At 37.3% G+C, this 22,619-nt stretch overlaps 1 protein-coding gene across 2 annotated transcripts in view; it reads left to right on the top strand.

Annotated features, from left to right (window-relative positions):
* The window catches only part of LOC111153328 (caseinolytic mitochondrial matrix peptidase chaperone subunit), a 43,986-nt gene extending 25,475 nt beyond the window's left edge, over window positions 1-18,511 (top strand). For both annotated transcript variants that reach the window (XM_022512292.1, XM_022512293.1), the window contains 8 exons: window positions 4,928-5,104; window positions 5,922-6,086; window positions 6,772-6,860; window positions 7,816-7,980; window positions 11,664-11,963; window positions 13,567-13,659; window positions 15,494-15,600; window positions 16,793-18,511. In XM_022512292.1, coding sequence (XP_022368000.1) covers window positions 4,928-5,104; window positions 5,922-6,086; window positions 6,772-6,860; window positions 7,816-7,980; window positions 11,664-11,963; window positions 13,567-13,659; window positions 15,494-15,600; window positions 16,793-16,883 — 1,187 coding nt within the window. In that variant the 3' untranslated portion in view covers window positions 16,884-18,511. The remainder of the gene's footprint in view (window positions 1-4,927; window positions 5,105-5,921; window positions 6,087-6,771; window positions 6,861-7,815; window positions 7,981-11,663; window positions 11,964-13,566; window positions 13,660-15,493; window positions 15,601-16,792) is intronic.
* Window positions 18,512-22,619: the final 4,108 nt, after the last annotated feature.

The following is a 22,619-nucleotide window of genomic DNA, read 5'->3' as shown; positions in this document are numbered from 1 at the left end:
AATTATGAATAAGCCTTAACTCACTGTTTCCAACCCTGGATTGCCCCTCTAAGCATCAGATGGTCTGATGGAGGGTATAGAAGGACCTGACCTTAAGGATTATGGCCATTCTGATGTCTTGCATCCATTCCTTTGGAGGTGGCTATGTAGTTGCTGCACAGATGGTAAAGGTTCATAAAAAGATTCACACAGCCTTTGTTTCAGTAATTAAAATAATGGACAAATAATAGATAAACCCCTGTGAACACCTTTCACTTATACGTTTGGTACTTTTGCCTTTGAACCAAGATATATTATTTTAAAAATTAATTAATTAATTTAGAGAGCACAAATGACCTGGGGAGAGGGCAGAGAGAGAGGGAGAGACAATCTCAAGCAGGCTCCACAGCTAGCACGGAGCCTGATGAGGGGGTCAGTCTTTTGACCCTGAGATCATGACCTGAGCCAAAATCAAGTCAGATACTTAGTGGACTGAGCCACCTACCCTCCCCTGAACAAAGATATTTTATATATCTATTATTTAAAGTATACTGTATATATATGAGAACGTAACTAGTTAATCAACTCTGGCATAAGAGCTATTACATGTAATAAAATTGCATTGTCTCTAGTAACACTTGAATTGTATGGAAATAATGATTATATCATACATGGTAGAGGAGCACCTACGTGGCTCAGTCGGTTAAGTGTCTGCCTTCAGCTTGGGTCATGATCCTGGAGTTCTGGGATCGAGCACCACATGATCATGCTCCCTGCTCAGTGGGGAGTCTTGTTTCTCCCTCTGCCCTTCACCTTGCTCTCGTGCTGTCTATCTCTCAAATAAATAAAATCTTTAAATACAATGCAGCAAAATTAGATTATATATAAGATTATAAGATCTAAAAAACTTTAAGGCCATGTATTTACATTTTCTAATTCAAAAATATAGTCAGTTGTTTTGTCAGTACTATATTCAAGGGGTCCTGGGTAGCCCAGTCAGTGAAGCATCTGCCTTAGGCTTACATCATGATCCTGGGATCAAGCCCCACATTGGGCTCCCTCTCGCTCTGCAGCTCCCCCGGTTGTGCTCTTTCTCAGTCTTTCAAATAAGTAAAGAAAAGAAAAAAATATATGTATATATACTACATTCGTAAATTTGGACAGATAGCTAGTGAAACTAGTATGAATAAAGAAAAATCTTTAGTGAATAGTTTGAAAGAAATACATGTAGTGATTTAATGTAACTTAAATGGTAACAAGTACCAAAAGAACTTAGGTAAAAGCATTTTGTAATTATATACATTGAATGACTTGGGAAAGTAATATTTTGAAAGCTTAAATAGAATTTATTTTCGTGTATAGTTTCATCTTGTCCTGGGCGGGGGGGGGGGGGGGGGGTTAGGTTCTAAAGTCAGGGCATTAGGGCAAAATGATACATAATCAAAATATTCTTTAAAGTTTCTTTTAGAAATCACATGTCAGAGATCAACATATTACTCTCAGTAAGACTGATGGATTCTCCCATCATTGGAACATATTTTTCTTCATTTGGGCACCAGATGAAACAGTTGGCTTGCATTTGGGCTATGTTACACAAATACTTAAGTATTAGGAAAATAGCAATACTGATAGAAAATTCTTCTATAACATTTATAAAACTCTGCCAGGCACAGTTCTAAGTATTTTACATATTTTAACTGATTTAATCTTCCTAAAACCTGTGAGACAGAAATTATTATTTTCAGACCCGCTTTATAGGTAGGAAAACTAAAATGCAGAAATTTGAAGTAATTTGTCCAGGGCCACATTGCCAGTGAGCTTCATGAAACTAACCATACTCTGCTTACTCATTATAGAGAACTGCTCCTGCGTTGAGAGAAAAACAGACTAACTGAAAGGACAGGAAAGTTAGCTCAGGTTTACTCTGGAGTATATTTTAATGAAATGGAATGATGGACCCCTGGGTGGCTCAGTAGGTTAAGTGGCTGCTTTCTGTTCAGGTCATGATCCTAGGGTTCTGGGATCAGGCCTTGCATTGGACTCCCTGCTCAGCACGGAGCCTGCTTCTCCCTCTGCCCTTCCCCTGGCTCGTGCTTTCTCTCTCTCCCTCTCTCTGACAAATAAATAAAATCCTAAAAAAAAAAAAAAAAAATGGAATGACAAACATGTACTATTTAAATTATTCCTCTTTGTTTTCTTTTTTCAAAGATTTTTATTTATTTGACAGAGTACAAGCAGGGGTAATGGCAGAGGGAGATGGAGAAGCAGGCCGCCTGCTGGGCAGGGAGCCTGACTGGGGGCTTGATCCTAGGACCCCAGGATCATGACCCAAGTGGAAGGCAGGCACTTAACCTTCTGAGCCACCTAGGCACTCCTAAATTATTCCTTTTTTAAAAATTCAAATTAGGGCGCCTGGGTGGCTCAGTGGGTTAAGCCTCTGCCTTCGGCTCAGGTCATGATCCCAGGGTGCTGGGATCGAGCCCTGCATCAGGCTCTCTGCTCAGCAGGGAGCATGTTTCCTCCTCTTTCTCTGTCTTTCTCTCTGACTACTTGTGATCTCTGTCAAATAAATAAATAAAATCTTTAAAAAAAATTTTTTTTTAAATTAAATTGGGGTCCCTGGGTGGCTCAGTCAGTTAAGCATCTGCCTTCTGGGGTCAAGCTGCACATCAGGCTACCTGCTCAGCGGAGGCGGGGTGAGGGTCATCGGTTTCTCTCTTGCCCTCTGCCCCTCACCCGACTTGTGCAAGCGTGTGCTCTCTCTCAAATAAATAAAATCTTTACCAGTTTTTGACTTAAATCATTGCTTAAATTAAATACATTTATTCTGTGACTTCCCTCTAGTTAATATGCTTTTTGCAGTTTTGTTCCAATTATTCACCTAAATAATTTTTCCCCATTAGGCCAACCTACACTCAGGCCAAAGCCCTATCCTATATTTTCACAATTTCTAACTAGATTTTGCTGAAATAAAAAGAAGAAATTTTCATTTACCTAGGGACAACTAACTAAATTCATGTAGGAGACAGCATTTGTTTTCCTGATGTGGATCAGGATGAGGCACAGCATTGTGAATTATTCACTAAAAATTAACTCTCAAATGTAGCACAATTTAATTAAAAGGTTAATTGAATTTCTGTCTTTAAAAAAAAAAAGATTTATTTATTTGAGAGAGAATGGGAGGGAGAGAGAGAAAATCTGAAACAGACACCCTGGTGAGTGCAGAGCCCCATGTGTGGCTGGATCTTACTACTGCAAGATCATGACCTGAGCCAAAACCAAGCTACTTTACTGAATGAGCCACCCAGGCGCCCCTCCAATTCTTATTTTGCTAGTCAGAATAACTGTTTACTTTCTAAGATAATTGAAAGTGCCAGCTGGATGGAATAGGACCATAATAATAGTTTTATCTGCTGAAAATCTGTCCTTTGGTTTGTTTAAATTATGATGCGTTAGGAAGTACTGATACTTTTTTTTTTTTAAAGATTTATTAGAGTGTGAGCTTTTATGTGAGTGGGGAGGAGGCAGAGGGAGAGCGAATCCTCAAGCAGACTCCCTGCTGAGCACAGAACCTGAGGTGGGGGTGGATCCCAGGACCCTGAGATGACTGAGCTGAAATCAGGAGTTGGCCTCTTAACTGAGTTACCCTGGTGCCCCGGAAGTACTGATACTTTTTTTTTTTTTTTTTTTTAAGATTTTATTAATTTATTTGTCAGAGAAAGAGCATGAGCAGGGAGAGAAGCAGGCTCCCCTCTGAGCAGGGAGCCCAATGCAGGACTCAATCCCAGGACCCCGGGATCAGGACCTGAGCAGAAGGCAGATGCTTAACTGCCTGAGCTGCCCAGGAGTCCTGAAAGTACTAATATTCTTATCCCATTTATTAGAAACAAACTAAAAATAAATCCAGAAAACATAAATGGGATATGAACACAGGTGCCTCAGATGCTGAGAACCAGGAGCAGTATGGATTTACAAATATGGATAATTGAAAAGACTCTTGGAATTCTTTCCTTTAAGCTGAGAGAGTGATAACAAAGCTGGTTTGTTTTTAGGAACCCAGTTAATAAGCTGGTAGTTCATCAGCAGTATCATTCCCATCTAGCTAAGCATTGTGTCTCTAATAAAGAGGGTAAAGAGAGCCAATCAAGATCCTATAAAATCACAAATTCAGATAGAGCCAACGAGTGTTACCATATTTGGTTTCTCTGTAGACTCACAGAATCATTTTTAGATGTGAAGAAGACTAGAAGTCACATGTCTTGATATTTTCACCTAATAGGTAAGGAAGCAGTCCCAGTAAAGTTAAGTGATTGCTGTGGTCCTACAACTACACAGTGACAGAAAAAGACTAGAACCCAGATTTCTTATATCTCCATTTTAGTCTTGGTTCTTCTACTGTGTTCAGTGTTTTTCCATTTCCCTATAGTCCTACTTCATTTGTACTGAAAAAAATCTATAATTTGCTTGTTTTTTAAGGTGCCTCCAGATCAATTGCATTTTATTCTACTTTCCAACCATGTGCTTGAAATTGATTGGTATTATTAACATTTTATAGGTTTGGAAACAGAACAAAGTTTATATGACTTGCCCAAGATCATATAGCTATTTAGATACAATGCAAAGGCCAAAGCTAAAGCTTTGTTACACCTAGCACTATTCTTTTTCCCTTACACTGCCTTCCCATAAGTGAAAGGGCATTCCTCATACAGATTTACATAAATAAGGAGGGTGAAAAGAATCTGTTTACTTTGCTTGAGATTTCCTGCAAGGTCATTGTGTGTTGTACATTTGTTACTAATTTGAGGTTTACTTTCTTTTTAGGTGAGACAGAATGTCAAAATATTTTAAGTTTTTCTAAATATGTGATCACTCTTAGATTTAGGGCTATTGGACATTTTTTCAAGTAAAATCATATGAAGCTCTAATAATTTCTTTGGCATTCTTTCAGAATTGCTTCAGATCGCCGGAATTAGTCCACATGGTAATGCTTTAGGAGCATCAATGCAGCAACAGGTAAATCAACAAATACCTCAGGAAAAACGAGGAGGTGAAGTGTTGGATTCTTCCCATGATGACATAAAACTTGAAAAGAGTAATATTTTGCTGCTTGGACCAACTGGGTCAGGTAAATAACTTTCTGAAAAAATTACTTATTAAAAAAAATAGAGTATTGGGGCGCCTGGGTGGCTCAGTGGGTTAAAGCCTCTGCCTTCGGCTCATGTCATGATCCCAGGGTCCTGGGATCGAGCCCCACATCGGGCCCTCTGCTCACCAGGGAGCCTGCTTTCTCTTCTCTCTCTCTGCCTGCCTCTCTGCCTACTTGTGATCTCTGTCTGTCAAATAAATAAATAAAATCTTTAAAAAAAAATAGAGTATAAATGATTCTGTAACCTATGTCTTGTGATTGGGGATCCTGGCTCTTGAGAAGAAAATCTAAGGCCAACCTTAGGGATACATTATCAGTATTTCTGCATAGGCTTCAAGCTGAATTTGAGGAATTGATGCAAATCCTTAACACTTTTTTTTTTTTTTTTTAAAGATTGATTGATGTATTTTAGGGAGAGTGCATGCATGTGCATGTGAGCAGGGGAGGGTCAGACGGAGAGGAAGAGAGTACTCAGGAAGACTCCTTACTGAGTGCAGGACCTGACATGGTCTTGATCCAGCTCTCAGGACCCTGAGATCATGACCCCAGCCAAAATCAAGAATCAGAAGCCCAACTTGTCAGAGCCACCCAGGCACCCCACTCCCTAATGTCTTAATGGAAGTTAAATAAAATAATGGGAGTTATTAAAAATAACATACCATTAAATTTAAATAATAGTAAAGATGTACAAGTAATTTTTTATTATATACTAGATTTAGTTTATTTTACATTTTTGTACACAGATTGTGTATCAACATATTTTTAGTAAACTTTTAGTTGCTCTTTCTATTTGTAGGTAAAACTCTACTGGCACAAACTCTAGCTAAATGCCTTGATGTCCCTTTTGCTATCTGTGACTGTACAACTTTGACTCAGGCTGGATATGTAGGTGAAGATATTGAATCTGTGATTGCCAAACTGCTCCAAGATGCCAATTACAATGTAGAAAAAGCACAACAAGGTATGTTTTTCAGTATAGCCTATCTATCTCCAGATGTAGTCTATTGGGGAAGCAGTCTAATATGAAGAAATACTATAATTCTTGTTTTTTGAGTCAAGGAGTAAAATTCTGTAATTGTATAATGATAGCTATGTTAAACATTTTCTAGCATACTAAGGGCCACAAAGTTTGCTTTGTCTTATTGTTGTTAAGGTGACTACCAGGGTGAAAACATGCCAAATTACTCTTCCATTAGATCCTTAATGCTATTATTGTTTTTCCTATTCCGACTCCCCTATTGACTCCTAATCCTGGGGTGGGGTAGGAGACGGTGCCAGGACAAGCGAAGGAGGGTGCAGGATGAATCTAAACTTTTGCTAGTACCAGCACTGTATACATCTCATGCTTCCCCACTATACCTCTATCACAGCTTCCTAGAATGAAGAACCTGAAAACATTAGTGGGGTGGATAACTAGCATCAGAGAATTGGTTATCATACCCAAGTGATACGCTATATAATGGATTATAAAACATCTACACAAAATTATGAATGGGAGAGCAGTGTATTTTTATGAAGTTAAGCTCTTGTATATGTTAAGGGTGAAGGATTGAATAACCTTTCTCTATAGCTACCTAGTCTTTTAAAACAGGTTATCTTTTGTGTATCTTTTTCATATTATAAATAGAATCCTCCTTAAATTATAGGAATTGTCTTTCTGGATGAAGTAGATAAGATTGGCAGTGTGCCAGGCATTCATCAGTTACGGGATGTAGGTGGAGAAGGCGTTCAGCAAGTAAGCAGTTGAATATTTTGTTCAAGCCCACTAAAAGGAAGGGAATACATCAACCTCCCAAATATTGTACGTTTGGTTTCACATTCAATTAGATTCTGTTTTATTTCTCCCACCCCAAACTCCACATACCATTTTAAAGTGGTTCAGATCCCAAGAGAAAGCTGTTGGTTATTTTAAGTACCAAATTACCTTTCTTAGAAAATAAAAATACTTGAAAAGATAGAAAAAATGGAATTTGACTTTTGCTGATTTTATTCTTTAGAGGTCCAGTTAAACATTTCTAGAAGACTCTTGAGAGTTCTGGTTCTAACTAGACATAAATGAAGTATGTACATGTATCTTATTCTTTTCACTTAGATAATAGGATAAAATCGTGTTTCATTCTATGTAGAATGATAATTGAAGTCTTAATGATCAAGTGGCCAAGTTGACTTTTTATTGGTAACTAATTATGATATAAAATACAGGATAAGGAGAATTGCTTTCATTATTTTGACTGAGACATAGGGAGGTCACACTCATAAAATGTGCTAGGTAATTTTTTTATAAAAGCATCTCAAAATATAGGTAGTCTAAAAGTTTAATTTTAATTCATATGGAGGACAGATCAACTATTTTAAAATTTTGAATGTTCCCACCCACCATGGTTGGGTACCATCTTACAGAGTCAATTCTGTCTTTAGGTCATAATTAGGTCTTTGCCATCAAAAGCAACCTTTCACATTGACTATTTCTTGAGTGCATCAGGAGTCTGTAACTATTCCAAAGAAATTTACAAATTACTAATAGGATGGTGTATTAGATTTTCATGTTAGTTGTAGAAATGTGGGAGTTTTCGTTAATTATGCTCATTGACCATAACCACGTATTATTTTCCCCCTTTGAATCCCATTTTCTAAAGTAAAATAAATGATATACTTACACAATGATTCTAAGTCATTTGTTCTTTATTTAGGGGTTATTAAAACTACTAGAAGGCACGATAGTTAATGTTCCAGAAAAGAATTCCCGCAAGTTACGTGGAGAAACAGTACAAGTTGATACAACAAACATCCTGTTTGTGGCATCTGGTGCTTTCAATGGCTTAGACAGAATCATCAGCAGGAGGAAAAATGAAAAGGTGAGTTTTTCTGAAGGGTTATAGGGTAGTACACATTTGAAGTTACAGAGGATGGATACTCAGTTTCCAGTTGTGGATTTTTAATTTAGGTTTTCTTAGAGCATACCAGAAATATATTCCTAGGTTGGTGGTGGTGGGGTTTTTTGTTTGTTTGTTTGTTTTTAAATTTCAGAATGGTGAATTGAAAGATTTCTAAAGATCATCTATTTAAAGTTCATTTTTAAAGTGTAACTTGATTATTTGGTTTTATAGTTTATCTGAGGAGTTCTTTTATAATTTGAGGTAGCTGCATCACATCAGTAATATTTCTCTTCAGGCCTTTTGCCCAATTCACTGGAGCCAAATAAAGAGCTTCTCTCCATTTCCTCCACCCAGGAGTTTTCTCAGAGATCATCTCTGACATTCACAAAATGAGGCAGCCAGTTTGGGGGTTAGAGGAAGGGTTGTGATCCCACTTAGTTTTATAGATGTTTTTAAACATTCTTGATTTGGGGGCACCTCGGTGTCCCTTGGGGGACCTTGGTTAAGGGTCTGCCTTTGCTTGGATCATGATCCCAGGGTCCTGGGATTGAGTCCCACATGGGGCTCCTTGCTCAGTGGGGAGCCTGTGTCTCCCTCTCCATCTGCCCCTCCTCTTGCTTGTGCTCTATCTCTCTCTCAAATGCATAAATAAAAAAATCTTTAAAAAAAACAAACAAAAGGGGCACCTGAGTGGCTCAGTGGGTTAAGCCTCTGCCTTCGGCTCAGGTCATGATCTCAGGGTCCTGGGATGGAGCCCCGTCTTGGGCTCTCTGCTCAGTGGAGAGCCTGCTTCCCCCCACACCCCGCCTGCCTCTCTGCCTACTTGTGATCTCTGTCTGTCAAATAAATAAATAAAATCTTTTATAAAAAGAAACAAAAACCACATTCTTGATTTTAACTTAAATAGCCTTGATTTTAACTGGAACTTATTCTTCATATCTACAGGTACATGCGCAGTACCTATGTTGGTTTCAATAAAATATAATGTCAACATAGTGTCAAGATGCCCAAACACACCAGTATTTTCCATGTTTTGTGTTTTACATAATAGCTAGCCACAAATGATTTCTTTTATGTATATTCTATATTCTATCTAAATAAATTTGTCATAGATCAACTCTGCTATATTGTTTGCTTTAAGTCTCCATGGCTTTGCACCCACTTGTTTAAACAGCAGTTTATTAGCAATAAAAAAATAATACTGCTAATGGAATGGTTGCTGTGGTAGTTCCTCTGGATACCCTAGGTGAGAAAACACTCTTATATAAATACTGACTGAGCCACATAATGCTGCTGTTTCTTAGTGTACCAGGCCTTATTCAGCATGGATAAGGTTAGATTTTAATTTTTCATATTAGTTAATTTATGTCATTATTGCTTTTGAAATTTCACATGAATTAGCCTAACAAATTAGAAAGAAGAAATTATTTCTTTGTGAGAGAGACGGGGAGGGAGATAACTTTATATTCAAAATTCTGGGGGCACCTGGCTGCCTCCTTGAGAGAGCATGCAACTTTCGATCTTGGGATTGAGAGTTTGAGCTCCATGTTGAGTGTAGAGTTTACTTAAAAATCTGTAACCAGAGGCAAGGATCATGTTCTGATACCTAATTAAAATTAGTGTTTCCAAAAAGAATTTGAAGCTAGGAACATGTAGGAAAAAAAACAGTTAAAAGTAATGTTAAAAAAGAGATCAGAAACATGTAGAAGGCAGGTTTAGGTCATTTGAACTTCTTAATGAAAAGTAGGGAGAAATCATGGGCTCTAGTTATTACTACCTGAAAGGGGAAGCATATGAGGTTGGTCTTCAGGAAACACAGATTTAAAAATAATTTATCATATAGATCTTTATGGAAAAGACACAGAGGTAAGAGAGTCTTTAACAGTGATTTTATAGGGAATTAAATACGTGCATGTGACTGTTGTTTTTATCAGCCCTTGTTGGAAGCCAGGGGTACAATATTAAATAATGCACTTATGTTCCAACCATACCAGGCTGCTTGCACTCCTAACTTTTATTCCTCTTGCCTTTCCTCATGCCCTCCCCTACTTCAACAGTTAGCAAATCTATGTTCATCTTTTAAAATTTGGTGAAGCTTTCTTGATCACTTCCTGCCCCCCCCCCCCCCCGCCAGTATGTGCCTCTTTCCCTCTTGTCTACTGCTATAATTTCCTGGATGGTTGTCCTTCATTGCACCTGTGATACTTTAATTCCTTCATGGGTTCTCTAAATAAGCCCCATTAGGGTAATGGCTGTCTTTAGGTTTGTATTCCCAGTGTTTTATAATAAGGCTTTGTAAATGTTTATATTATATAAAATAAATATATTTTTAAATTATATATGCTTATACATAATAAAAGCTTACTAATGTTTAAATTATTGAATGGAAAGTATTTTTCTTTCTGATATACTATTCATGTATCCAGCTTAGAGCATCAAAGGAATGAATTTTTGACTTAGGCAGTTTTCTCACATATCATGAGCTGCTTTTTTCAACAAAAGCTGTATGACATATTAAAATTAAACTTTCTGGGATGCCTGGGTGGCTCAGTTGGTTGTACGACTGCCTTCGGCTCAGGTCATGATCCTGGAGCCCAGGGATCAAGTCCCGCATCGGGCTCCCAGCTCCACAGGGAGTCTGCTTCTCCCTCTGACCTTCTCTTCGCTCATGCTCTCTCTCACTGCCTCTCTCTCAATAAATAAATAAAAATCTTTTAAAAAAATAAAATTAAATTAAATTAAACTTTCTGACAATTGCCTAGAGTATAGTTCTTTTATATGAACCGAAGTAGGATCCATACACCTTAGATACCCAGCCTCTTTTTTTTTTAAAACAATGGGTATGTGTGTGGTTTGGGGTGTGTTTTTTTGTTGTTGGTTGTGTGTGTGTGTGTGTGTGTGTGTGTGTTTTAAAGTAGTCTTTACATCCAGTGTAGGGCTTGATCTCACAATCCTGAGATCAAAAGTTGCATGCTCCACCAACTGACCCAGTCAGGATCCCCAATACCCAGATGTTTGCAGCAAAGTTAGCCTTCTTTTTAAATGTCATTCTTACATGTTTTTTATAAAATCAGAATTATTCTAACATAGGTTGGTGTGTGGAACCTCAAATCATGATTTTAATAGAATGCTTAGCGGTGACTTAAGACACTTAAGCATAATTTTCTCAGCATAATTTTCTTATAAGGGTGCTTGTTCCATAAGCACTAGTACTATTTACAGTGTTATAAAATTAATTTTGGTTACAAAATAATTACTGTCTCCATTTTAACAGTTCTTACACATTTTAGAAACCACACTAGTCTAGAGGTCTCAGAAAAACCCTACAGCATCATCATCCGAGTTCTAAGGGACCTCCCTTCGTAGTTTTTACCTATCTATTTTTACTAGAATTCATTCTTTGAGAATTGGTTATTAAATGGTGGCTTAGTTCTCAGTTCTAAAGGCAGATAGGTCTGAATTCAAATCCTAACTTTACCACTTATAGCAAGGAGAACTTGGTCAAGGTACTTAACCTTTCTAAGCTTATTTTCTTCATTTGTAAAATACGAATGATATTAGGACTTTCATATATTGCAAAGGTCATATGAGGCATATATGCAAAGTACTTAATACAGTGCAAGTGCTTTCTACTATTTTTAATATCTGTCTTTTCTTGGTAGTATCTTGGATTTGGAACACCTTCTAATCTGGGAAAAGGCAGAAGGGCTGCAGCTGCTGCAGACCTTGCCAACCGAAGTGGAGAATCAAATACTCACCAAGACATCGAAGAAAAAGATCGATTATTACGTCACGTAGAAGCCAGAGATCTCATTGAATTTGGCATGATTCCTGAGTTTGTGGGACGGTTGCCTGTGGTAGTTCCTTTGCATAGTCTCGATGAGAAAACACTTGTACAAATACTAACTGAGCCACGTAATGCTGTTATTCCTCAGTACCAGGCCTTATTCAGCATGGATAAGGTTAGATTTTTATTTTTCGTACTCAATTTGTGGGGTTTTGTTATTGAAACTCTGCATAAATTAACTTAAAAAGCAAAAACAATCCTGCTTATCTGGAATACCAGCCTATTTCTCACTAAATATGGATCTAGAAATGAGGGAAAGCAGATTGTGTTATATTAGACATTTAAGAGTTGGCTTTGTTTTTTTCCTAATTAAAATCATCATTAGGATATATGGAGAGGGAGATTATGCCAGCAGCCTACTCCCAACCCCTTAAGTCAGACACATAGGATTCTCCTTTCAGCCTTAAAATGTTAAATGCTTTTGTTGCAGTATACTGTGTATACTTTTATATACTTCTGTCTTAAGTTCCCTCACCTTCCTCATCTACTTCTCTGCAGCCAGACATCCAGTCCCACAAGCCCAGACGTCCAGTCATACAGCATATGTTTCGGGTTTTATGAACTTTGTGTCTTTAAATAATTAGTTTCCTTCTCTTCATTCTGCTACCACTACCTCAAGCTCCTTTATCATTCTTTACCTTGACCCATGCTTTTGGCTCCTAAAAAGTCTCCCTGTCTCAAGTCTGTTTCTGAGCACCACCACCAAAATACCATTATCTTCCATTTTACTTCCAGAATGGATCATTTTTATATTGTTGAACATAATGCCCAGAAAATAGACGTTAAGTTCTTAATAAATATCTAATGAAAGAATAAACACAAAGCTAGTTATTTTACTCCTCTCCTTAAATCCTTCATTGGTCCCCTTGCTTTTTTTAATGCCCCCACATTGGTGCTCCCTTAGCACCACTGTGCATACACTGCTGTAAATGCTAGTTTGCTAATTTGTCGCCACCCAGTAGACTTAAGTTCCTTGAGGGCAAAGATGGTAATTCCTCATTTCATCTCTAGTATACAGGTAGGGGCCCAATAAATGTTGAATAAAGTCTTGGAAAGTCCATGTTAATCTAGAAAACCTCTTCAAGGACTAATGAGAAACTTGTGATTCAAAATACTATTACTTCTCTTGGGCTAATTGACAGAAACAAGTGCTTGAAGGCAAGGCTGTAAAGCACCATGAGAGATAATTACCTTTCTTAAATTTTACAATTTCTGGAAGTAGAAATTCATAACCATAATTTGCTTCATACCAAGGTCTTGTGAAGTGTGGTGTTCCAAAGTATGTTAATCTTTTTTTTAGTATGTTTATAAAGTATCAGTAATTTGAACTCGTGTTTTGAAATTTGTGGTAATTTAGAGAGATTTGTCTAAAGCTTTGCCTTTGTTCTTTAGGATGAGTGGGTTACTAATACTCTTCAAAATGAGTGATGAGTGTTTTCTAGGAAGTAAGTAATAGTCAAAAAATGCTTTAGTCTGAAAGGGGACAGAGTCAGTCAAGATGTAAAGATTCTGATCCTGTGGTTCTAATTATTAGTGAATCAGTATACTTAATCTGCTTGAACTTCATTATCTGTAAAGTTAGGGCGTTAGTCCCTTTTTGTTCTACAAAGGCTAGAAATGATGATAGGTAGTAACAATTAATAGATCAAATGTTATATGGTTATATTAGGAAAACATAAGTATTATCTAAGTTCTCATTTCTTTTTATGTATTTGTAGTGTGAACTTAATGTTACTGAGGATGCTTTGAAAGCTATAGCCAGATTGGCACTAGAACGAAAAACAGGTGCACGAGGTCTTCGGTCCATAATGGTAAGTTGGCATTACTAGATTATTTTCTTGCTCTTGGTTTTATAAATATTAAGTCTCCATGTTACTACTTTGGAAATATATCCATGGAAGTGGCCTGGAATTGTTTCTTGTGATCATTATTATTATTATTTTGTCTCCATAGATTATATTTTTCTTTATTACAAAAAAGGAACTGTAAAGTATTTGCAACAGGGCAACTTGGGTGGCTCAGTCAGTTAAGCATCTGACTCTGGATTTTGGCTCAGGTCATGATCTCAGGTTGCCTGCTTAAGATTTTCTCTTTCCCTCTCCCTCCCTGCCTCCTCTCTCTCTCCTCCAAGAAATAAATAAGCGAGCATTTGCAACAAAAGACATAATAACATTAAAGAAATAGAGAAAATCAGGATTCTGGAAAGGAGAATTTGAAAATTTTATTCGGGCCTTTTGACTAACCTCCCTAGACCACTTCCTCAGACCCATTGAAATTCTCATTCCTGTCTGTTTGTTTGAAATTAAATTGCAGATACCATGATATTTTTTTGCCCTTAAATTCTTCACAGTGATATTAATTCATTATTCTTTCTTTCTCCTCTCTTCCTTTCTTTCTTTCTTTCAAGAGTGTGAGCCGGGGGGCGGGGGCAGAGAGAATCTTAAGCAGGCCCCACACCCCAGTGTGGCGCCCGATGCAGCACTCAAATCTCATGACCAAGATCATGATCTGGGCTGAAATCAAGAGTTGGACACTTTAACTGAGCCACCCGGGCACCTTGTGAACTCCGTTTTTTGTTCTGTTAAAATACTAAAGGCCCAGCCTATTTTCAGCCATCACCTACTCTATTTTCAGTCATCACCTACTCTGTAGTGTTCTCTCCCCTGCTTTCCAGGTCTGGCCGTACAGTGTGTTACTGTTTTCCTACGTGCTCCCAAAGCAAGCATATGTTCCTATTCTCTTTTAAGGATTTCATTGCTAATTATTAACTTCTCTCATCATAATAGGACTTTTTGATTGGAACTACACATTTACCACAGACAGTTTGAGATTGTACTCTCTAATGAATTCCTGGACTTTAGGTGTTACTGATTAAAGACAGATTTAAAAGCATGCAAACTACAAGAATAGGTCATATAGTTAACATATTTATTTCCTTTTTATTTTTCAAGATTTATTTATTTATTTGACACAGAGACAGTGAGAGAGGGAACACAAGCAGGGGGAGTGGGAGAGGGAGAAGCAGGCTTCCCACTGAGCAGGAAGTCTGTTGCAGGGCTCAATCCTAGTACCCTGAGATCATGACCTGAGCCAAAGGCAGACGTTTAATGACTGAGCCACCTAGGCGCCCCAGAGTTAACATTTTAAAAGAAATTTTTATGTACTCCAGTATTTTCCTTAAGATCTGCAGCTCTGTTGAAACAAACGGTTATTTGAAGTCATAGTTCAAAATTGAAGAGTTTGGTAGAGATGGTTTAGGATTAAATCATTTTCAAAGTAAGGATTACCATTTGACCTCTGTGGTAATAAAATATGCCAAGAATTCTGAGTAACACCTGAATCCAGAGGTACAGTCTTATTATATGTGCATGGTGGCCTAAGTAGACAGAGCTATAGATAAATAGCTTTCCCTTACAGAATGAATTCTCTCTGAATTTAGTTAGCAGCTGCTTTAATATGAAGAGTATGAAAGCTTTTTATATTGATTTTTTTTCAACATTCAGTTCCTGGTATACAGAATTAGGGACTCAGTAATATTTGTTAAATTAATTAATTTGATTGGTGGCATATAGAGCTTAAGTATTATAGAGCATAAAATAAAAATCTAACACTTTCCATATAATTCATTACTTCTTACCTCTTTAGGAAAAGCTGTTACTAGAACCAATGTTTGAAGTTCCTAATTCTGATATTGTATGTGTGGAAGTTGACAAAGAAGTAGTAGAAGGGAAAAAGGAACCAGGATATATCCGGTAAAGTATTTTGTCAAGCTTGAACAAATCTAAAACTTAAGATCAACTCCTTATGGTTTATTGGTCTGTCACAAAAATTTCATGAGCATCCTTATATTCATAAAGGTGCCATAATGTCATAAGTTTTCTGTGGAAAAGATGTCTAATTTTGGTTTATAAAATAATAGTATTTTGTAAGTCTTTGAAAATTTCTTTAAAATTAGCCTTCCCCTAAGGAGGAAGTATCAAAAGAGATAGAAAAGTCATCCAAATGAGATTTAAATGAACTTTGCTGCTAATTCTGTCATTTATGAATAACTGGTTTCAGATCTTTCACAAAATTTTCTCTTGGTATTATCATGTTGGTTGACAGATTGACCCATCTTTCACTGCTTCATCTGTTTATCCCAGGGTTCAGCAGAGTTGCTTGTAAAGGGCTAGATGAGTACTTGAGGGCCACACAGTCTGTATTGCAGCTGTTTACCACTGCCCTCAGGGCACAATAGCAGCCACAGATAATTATCAGTGAATGAGCATGTCAGTGCTCCGTTAAATCTTTATTTAATAAACCAAGTGATGGGCTTTATTTGGCCTGCAGGCTGTCGTTTACTGACCCCTGATCTTTTCAATGAATATTATACACCACTTGATATTAATGTTACATATCAGAAATTAAATTTGTTTTAACTGAGTCACAAGGTGTGTTATTTTGTTTGCTTATCTTTTGAGATAACTTAGGAGGTAGTTGATTCAGAGACATAATCTTCTATTGGTTGATGACAATATATGAAAAATTTTATTCTGATCATAATTTTGGCTAACTTGAGTCAAGCCAGATTTGCTCAGAAGCTATTGACTTCTTTACTACAGATATATGCTAAATGTCAAGGATTTGAGTTGAAATAATAGGTTCAACCTTTTTCGTGGAAAAATGGATTTTTAAAGACTTTGCAGTTGAAGCCTTGTCAATTTATTTCAGTAATAAATTTGTTAAGGAAAATATTGGGAAAATTACAGCTCTTAGTTTTGCAGTTCTCAGTATTTCCTGTATTTCACTACTAAGAAATCTGAATATTAAAAGTGCTCTTAATATTTTCCTTTTTTGTATGTTTTTTCTAGCTAGGTGGATTAATTTATTATTTTGAGTCTGGAAAACATGTTTACCCCTAATTTTTATTTAAATAAAAAAAAACCTAATGGCTTTTTATGATAGGGCTCCAACGAAAGAATCCTCTGAAGAAGAATATGACTCTGGAGTTGAAGAAGAAGGATGGCCTCGCCAGGCAGATGCAGCAAATAGCTAAACTGTCAGACTTCTGTCTTGTATATAAAACTTTTCCTTCTTTTGTTTATGATCGTAACTGTCTCTACAGTCTGACATTAAAAGCATTGGATCTATCTTGGATATCATACATGGTCAGAAGCCTTTAGGATGTAAAAATCAGATCATGTATATTACGTAACATCACATTGATTTATACAGAGGACATTATGTGGACTTTAATGATACAGTGTTCAGAGATAAAATGTACATTATTTTGGTTCAGTTTTTTAAAAATATGCTTTAACAAAATTCTTAGAAGTTCCTTTAAGCTATGCAGGTGTTGCAATAACTGGTTTTACAATAATGTTACTCTACAAATGGGAAAATAAATTCTTTAAAATTGAAGATTGGGATACCATTTTTTAGTTTAACCTTTTTTAACCCATATCTGTTGCCTGAAAATATTGGAATTTTATTCATCTTAAAAATTGCAATAAATAGTCTCCAGGTAGTTAAAAATTTCATGGAAAAGTACTCTGAAAAACCATATTTTGCTGATTTATTTATCTGTGTTCTTAGTCTTATCTGCTAATGCATGATACCAGTTTCCCAGTTGGTACTATAGAAGAGGCCATTCCGTTTCTGACTTGTCTGATTTATTTTTCATCTTTGGTCCATTTTAGTATCATGAGCTTGGCAGATGGAATTGAACTCTGCCTTAAATCTTCAGGAAAAGACCATTTAATTCTGAAAGTAGTATGCATCGTCAGTCATAGTAACAGCCATGTGCTATCCTAATACTGTGCACTTATGTAAAGTGCTCAGCTAGTTTTGTTTTGTTTTTTTGGTGTTGTGTATCTAATTCCTTGGTTTCATAGAACATTAAAGAAAATCTATGCTTCTCTATCAGCAGAAATGACTGTGTTCACACTAAAATATAAGTTAACCTCCATTATAGAACAAAACTAAACAGGGAAAATTTGGAGGGGCTTAATAATGAAAGTTATTTCATTTGATTCTATAAATACCAAAATATTTGGGTACCTTTTAAGCTTAATGATGATACAAGTTTCCATACTGTATGTTCAGTTAAACTTCATTTGAAATTGTTTAAATCAGAGTACATTTAAATATTTGTTTTCATTATTTGGTTTATAGATTCTTGAGTTTTCCTTTTGCCCCTTTATTCTTAGGAAAAGAACTAAGCTGTTCGCAGATTCTAAATCCTATTGATGAAGAATTGGGCTTTCTATGTTGTAATATCAGATGTGAGCTATCTATGGCTGGTAGGACCAGAAATGCACTTTTGCAGAGTGTTTAAGCCTGGTTATTATAAAATGGAACAGAAACAGATATCCTTCTTAGTCTCTCTTAATGGTTAAAGTTCTTCTCAGGAAGTCTTTCATATTATAACTGTTTATTATCTTTCTCTTTATAGCATCATTGTTTTCCTTTTTGTAGAGTGAAAATTGGAAGTAGCTACTAAATATATTAAGGGTAATCCTCCAGAAATGGACTGGGAGACATTTTAGTCACAACAGCTTACATTTGGTTTTTGAAGTTGTTAACAAAGCATAATTGATGTTTTTAAATCAAACAAACTGAGTATAACTACAATTTGTATCTTGAAACTTATGTTTTGGCATTTGAATAAAACACAAGTACTAAATGAAAGCCAGTGTGGTGGTATATCCATAGCAGTACTATTTTTAAAAGGACACAGTTATCATGAGCTGCTTTATTCTAGTGATTGGTTAATCCTTGGCACTTTCATATCTCTCTAATAAATGCTCCTATTTATATATTCCACAAAGTTCTGTTATTAAAGTTTATGTTAAACATTTATTGAAAACCTCCACTTAAATGTCCTGCGTGGGCCCCACACTAGATTAGACCGAGTTTTTCAAGAAGATTACTAATCTACTAGGGGAAGTAAACACAAACATCTGTGCATCATAATTATGGAAATGAGGTAGGTACCAGGTGTGGTGACACAAAAGGTGGTGGGCCAGATGGATCTGAAAGATCAAGGAGGATTTTGCCAGAAAGAAATAACGAAAATTAAATCAAAATCTTGACAAATGTGAAACAACCACAGAGCTTTAGGAGTTGGAAAATCCTAAGCTTGTTTTTCACATGTCTTTTCTGGTATACCATAAGTCCCAGTAGGGTGAAAACTGTATTCTGAGGGCGCCTTGGTGGCTCAGACGTTAAATGTCTGCTCTCTGCTGGGGTCATGGTCTCTGGGTTCTGGGATCAAGTCCTGCATTGGGCTCCCTGCTTGGTGGAAGACTTCTCCCTCTCCCACTCGCCCTGTTTTGTGTTCCTTCTCTCTGTCTCTCTCTGTCAAGTAAATAAATAAAAATCTTTAAAAAAATTTATTATGGGGCGCCTGGGTGGCTCAGTGGGTTAAGCTTCTGCCTTCGGCTCAGGTCATGATCCCAGGGTCCTGGGATCAAGCCACATTGGGCTCTCTGGCAGGGAGCCTGCTTCCTCCTCTCTCTCCGCCTGCCTCTCTGCCTACTTGTAATCTCTGTCTGTCAAATAAGTAAAATCTTTAAAAAAAAATTATTAAAACCAAAAAACCCCCTGTATATTCCGTTAACTATAATCAGCACTTACCATACATAATGTCTCCTATATTGGGTGCTCCATACATTTTAAAACAATAGAATATCCTATATGCCATATTAAGTTGTAATTTTAGGCAGAAAATAGTGGGGCATTATTAAAAGGGTATTAACCAGGAGAGTTGCACATCATTAGATGTGTAGTTTAGATTGTTGGGAAGGGAAGGCTCTGAGGAAAATGGAGGGAAACATGACTAGCGGCCTCATGGTCCCTCTCTTACCTCATAATTTTGCTCCTGTTTTTCAGATCAGTTCTCATCATGCAACAAACTCTTTTCAATTCACATCCACTCCACGGTAAACTAAAAGTTGGTTTTCCTATTTCTAGTTCCCTTCCAGACTTCGATTCTGGGCCAGGTGAGAAGCTATTAGAAGGTTTTGCACAGAGAAATGACATAATCTGACTTAAGTTTTAAAAGACCACTCAGGTTGCACTATAAGCAAACACTATGGAGCAAGGATTGAGTCGGACACACTCAGGCCTTTTTATTTTTTTATTACTTTTTGAAAGATAATGGATTGGACTAAGGTGATAGCGGTAGAAGAGTGGAAGGGTAGGGTTTTTGATTATCTTAAGTGGTATCCCATGTTCTTCAATGGGGAAACTCAGTATTACCAAGATGTCTATTAACCCTTTATTAATTTATGAGTATTACAGTAAAATATGAAGAAGTTTTTAAATTGAAAGTAGGCAAATGGATTCTAAAGTACATACGGAAAAATAAGAATGATAAGCAAAATGATGATGACTCTCATACAGTGCTTACTGTGTGTCACTGTGTTCATTTAATGTAACAACTCTGTGAGGCAGGTGCTCTTACAACCCTTCTTGTAGATAAAGAAACTGAAGCCTAGAGTGCTTAAGTAGCTTTCCCAAGGGCACACATCTAGTAAACCACAGCCAGGATTTAACTTCAAGGAGACTGGTTCCATCACCTTTCCACCTAATCACGCTGAAAGAAGAATAAAGAGGGGTTCCTGGGTGGCTCAGTTAAGGGCCTTCATCTTGGTTTATGATCTCAGGGTCGTGGGATCCAGCCCCGCTTTGGGCTCTCTGCTCAGCGAGGAATCTGCTTGTTCCTCTCCCTCTGCCCCTACCCCATGCTCACACTCTCTTTATCTCCCTCTCCTCTAAAAATGTTTTTAAAAAATGAGGATGCTGCTGCTTCTATTTTAAAAAATTCATTAAAAGTATGAATAATGGGGCATCTGGGTGTCTCACTCGTTAAGCGTCTGCCTTTGACTCAGGTCATTGTTGGGATTGAGCCCCACATTGGGCTTACTGCTCAGAGGGAAGCCTGCTTCTCCCTCTTCCACTCCTGTTTGTGTTCCCTCTCACAGTGTGTCTGTCAAGTAAATCTTAAAAAGGGGGGAGGAAGAAAAAAATACATATATATATTAAAGCTTTAAAAACTTAAGTGTGTACCAGTGCATAAATGGAAAAGGAAAACCAGAAATAAATATATGAAAATATAGGAGTTGAGTATTGGAAAAGGTGACACTTCAAATTAGAAAAAGAATATTTAGTAATCAATGGTATTTGATGTAGGAAAGATGTTAGGGTTCAAAGCCAATGGTCAAAAAAGAATTCTTGAGATAACTTTGGTGCAAAAAGACAGTTTTATTAAAGCATGGGGACAGGACCCATGAACAGAAAAAGCTGCACTGAGGTCATGAGGAGTGGCCCATTATATACTTTAAAGTTGGTGGGGGGGTTAGGGATAGGGGAAGTCTCTATAAAGAGTTTGAAGCAAGGTTTTCAGGACCTTGGGGCTAGCAATTGTTGGGAAAAGTCACTTATTACTGTCTAATAAAACCTTAGGCGTGAGACCCTTCAGATGTGTACCAATAGAGGTCATATGCTTGGAGGATGATTGCCAACGTGTATCTTGGGGAATAGAGATAAATTTCCAAAGGTTTTTTTTGTTGTTGTTTTTTTAAAGATTTTATTTATTTGACAGAGATCACAAGTAGGCAAAGAGGCCGAGAGAGAGAGGAAGGGAAGCAGGCTCACCCCTGAGCAGAGAGCCCGACGCAAGGCTCGATCCCAGGACCCTGAGATCATGACCTGAGCCCAAGGCAGAGGCCTTAACCCACTGAGCCACCCAGGCGCCCCTCCAAAGGTATTTTTATATGTTAAAGTAGACTTACAGGATCCTGGGAAGTTGGGCTAAAATTGAAATTGCCTTTTGTCCTTAGCCAAGTATTAGCATGGAGGCAGCTGAGTTCCTAGAGGAATGTCACTCTGTCTGCGTTAAGGACTTGTCAATGGGCTATAGGTAGTAAGGACATTTTTCTTTTGTCTTTGTTTCCCATGTCAGTATTGACAACTGAGTATCTAGAAATTACATTATCTTACATAATAAATTTAAGATTAAAAAATGAAGGCTTTTATGTACAGTATTTAAAATGATACAAGTAAAATGTTATTTAAAATTTCTGAGAAATTGGGATGTGGGGTCAGGCATTGATTGGCTCTTGTGTATATGATGTAGTTTTGGGATGTGGGTGAGGTCCGAAGCCAAGGGCCAAGAGAATTCTTGAGACATCTTTGATGCAAAAAGGTGATTTTATTAATGAAGTACAGGGCCAGGACCCGTGGGCAGAAAGTGCTCCAGCACTGGGTTTGTGAGGAATGGCTAATTAAATACTTGGGAGTTGGGGGAGGTAAGGAAAGAGAAGTGTCCAAAAGGACTTTGATATGCTAAAAAAGACTCTCAGGGTACTGGAGGCCTGGCTATTGCAAAGCTAAGGTGGTTTTTCCCTCTAGCAAAGCATTAAGATAGTTGGGAGTGTCCCGGACAGATGTTGGGGAGGATGTAGGGAAAGGGGAGCCCTCCTACACTTTTGTTGGGAATACAAGCTGGTGCAGCCACACTGGAAGACAGTATGGAGGTTCCTCAAAAAGTTGAAAATAGAGCTACCCTGTGACCCAGCAATTGTACTACTGGATATTTACCTCAAAAATACAAATGTAGTGATCCGAAGGGTATATGCACCCCAATGTTTATAGCAGCAATGTCCACAATAGCCAAACTATGGAAAGAGCCCAGATGTCCAGCGACAGATGAATGGATAGATAAAATGTGGTATGTGTGTGTGTGTGTGTGTGTGTGTGTGTGTGTGTATTGCAGCCATCAAAAAAT

This window comes from Enhydra lutris, unplaced genomic scaffold (assembly GCF_002288905.1).
Source record: "Enhydra lutris kenyoni isolate GAN:26980312 unplaced genomic scaffold, ASM228890v2 scaffoldscaffold31, whole genome shotgun sequence".
In the NCBI taxonomy this organism is placed as follows: domain Eukaryota; kingdom Metazoa; phylum Chordata; class Mammalia; order Carnivora; family Mustelidae; genus Enhydra; species Enhydra lutris.
Note: the sequence above shows the minus strand (reverse complement) of the source record. Positions and strands in the feature narration are given on the sequence as shown.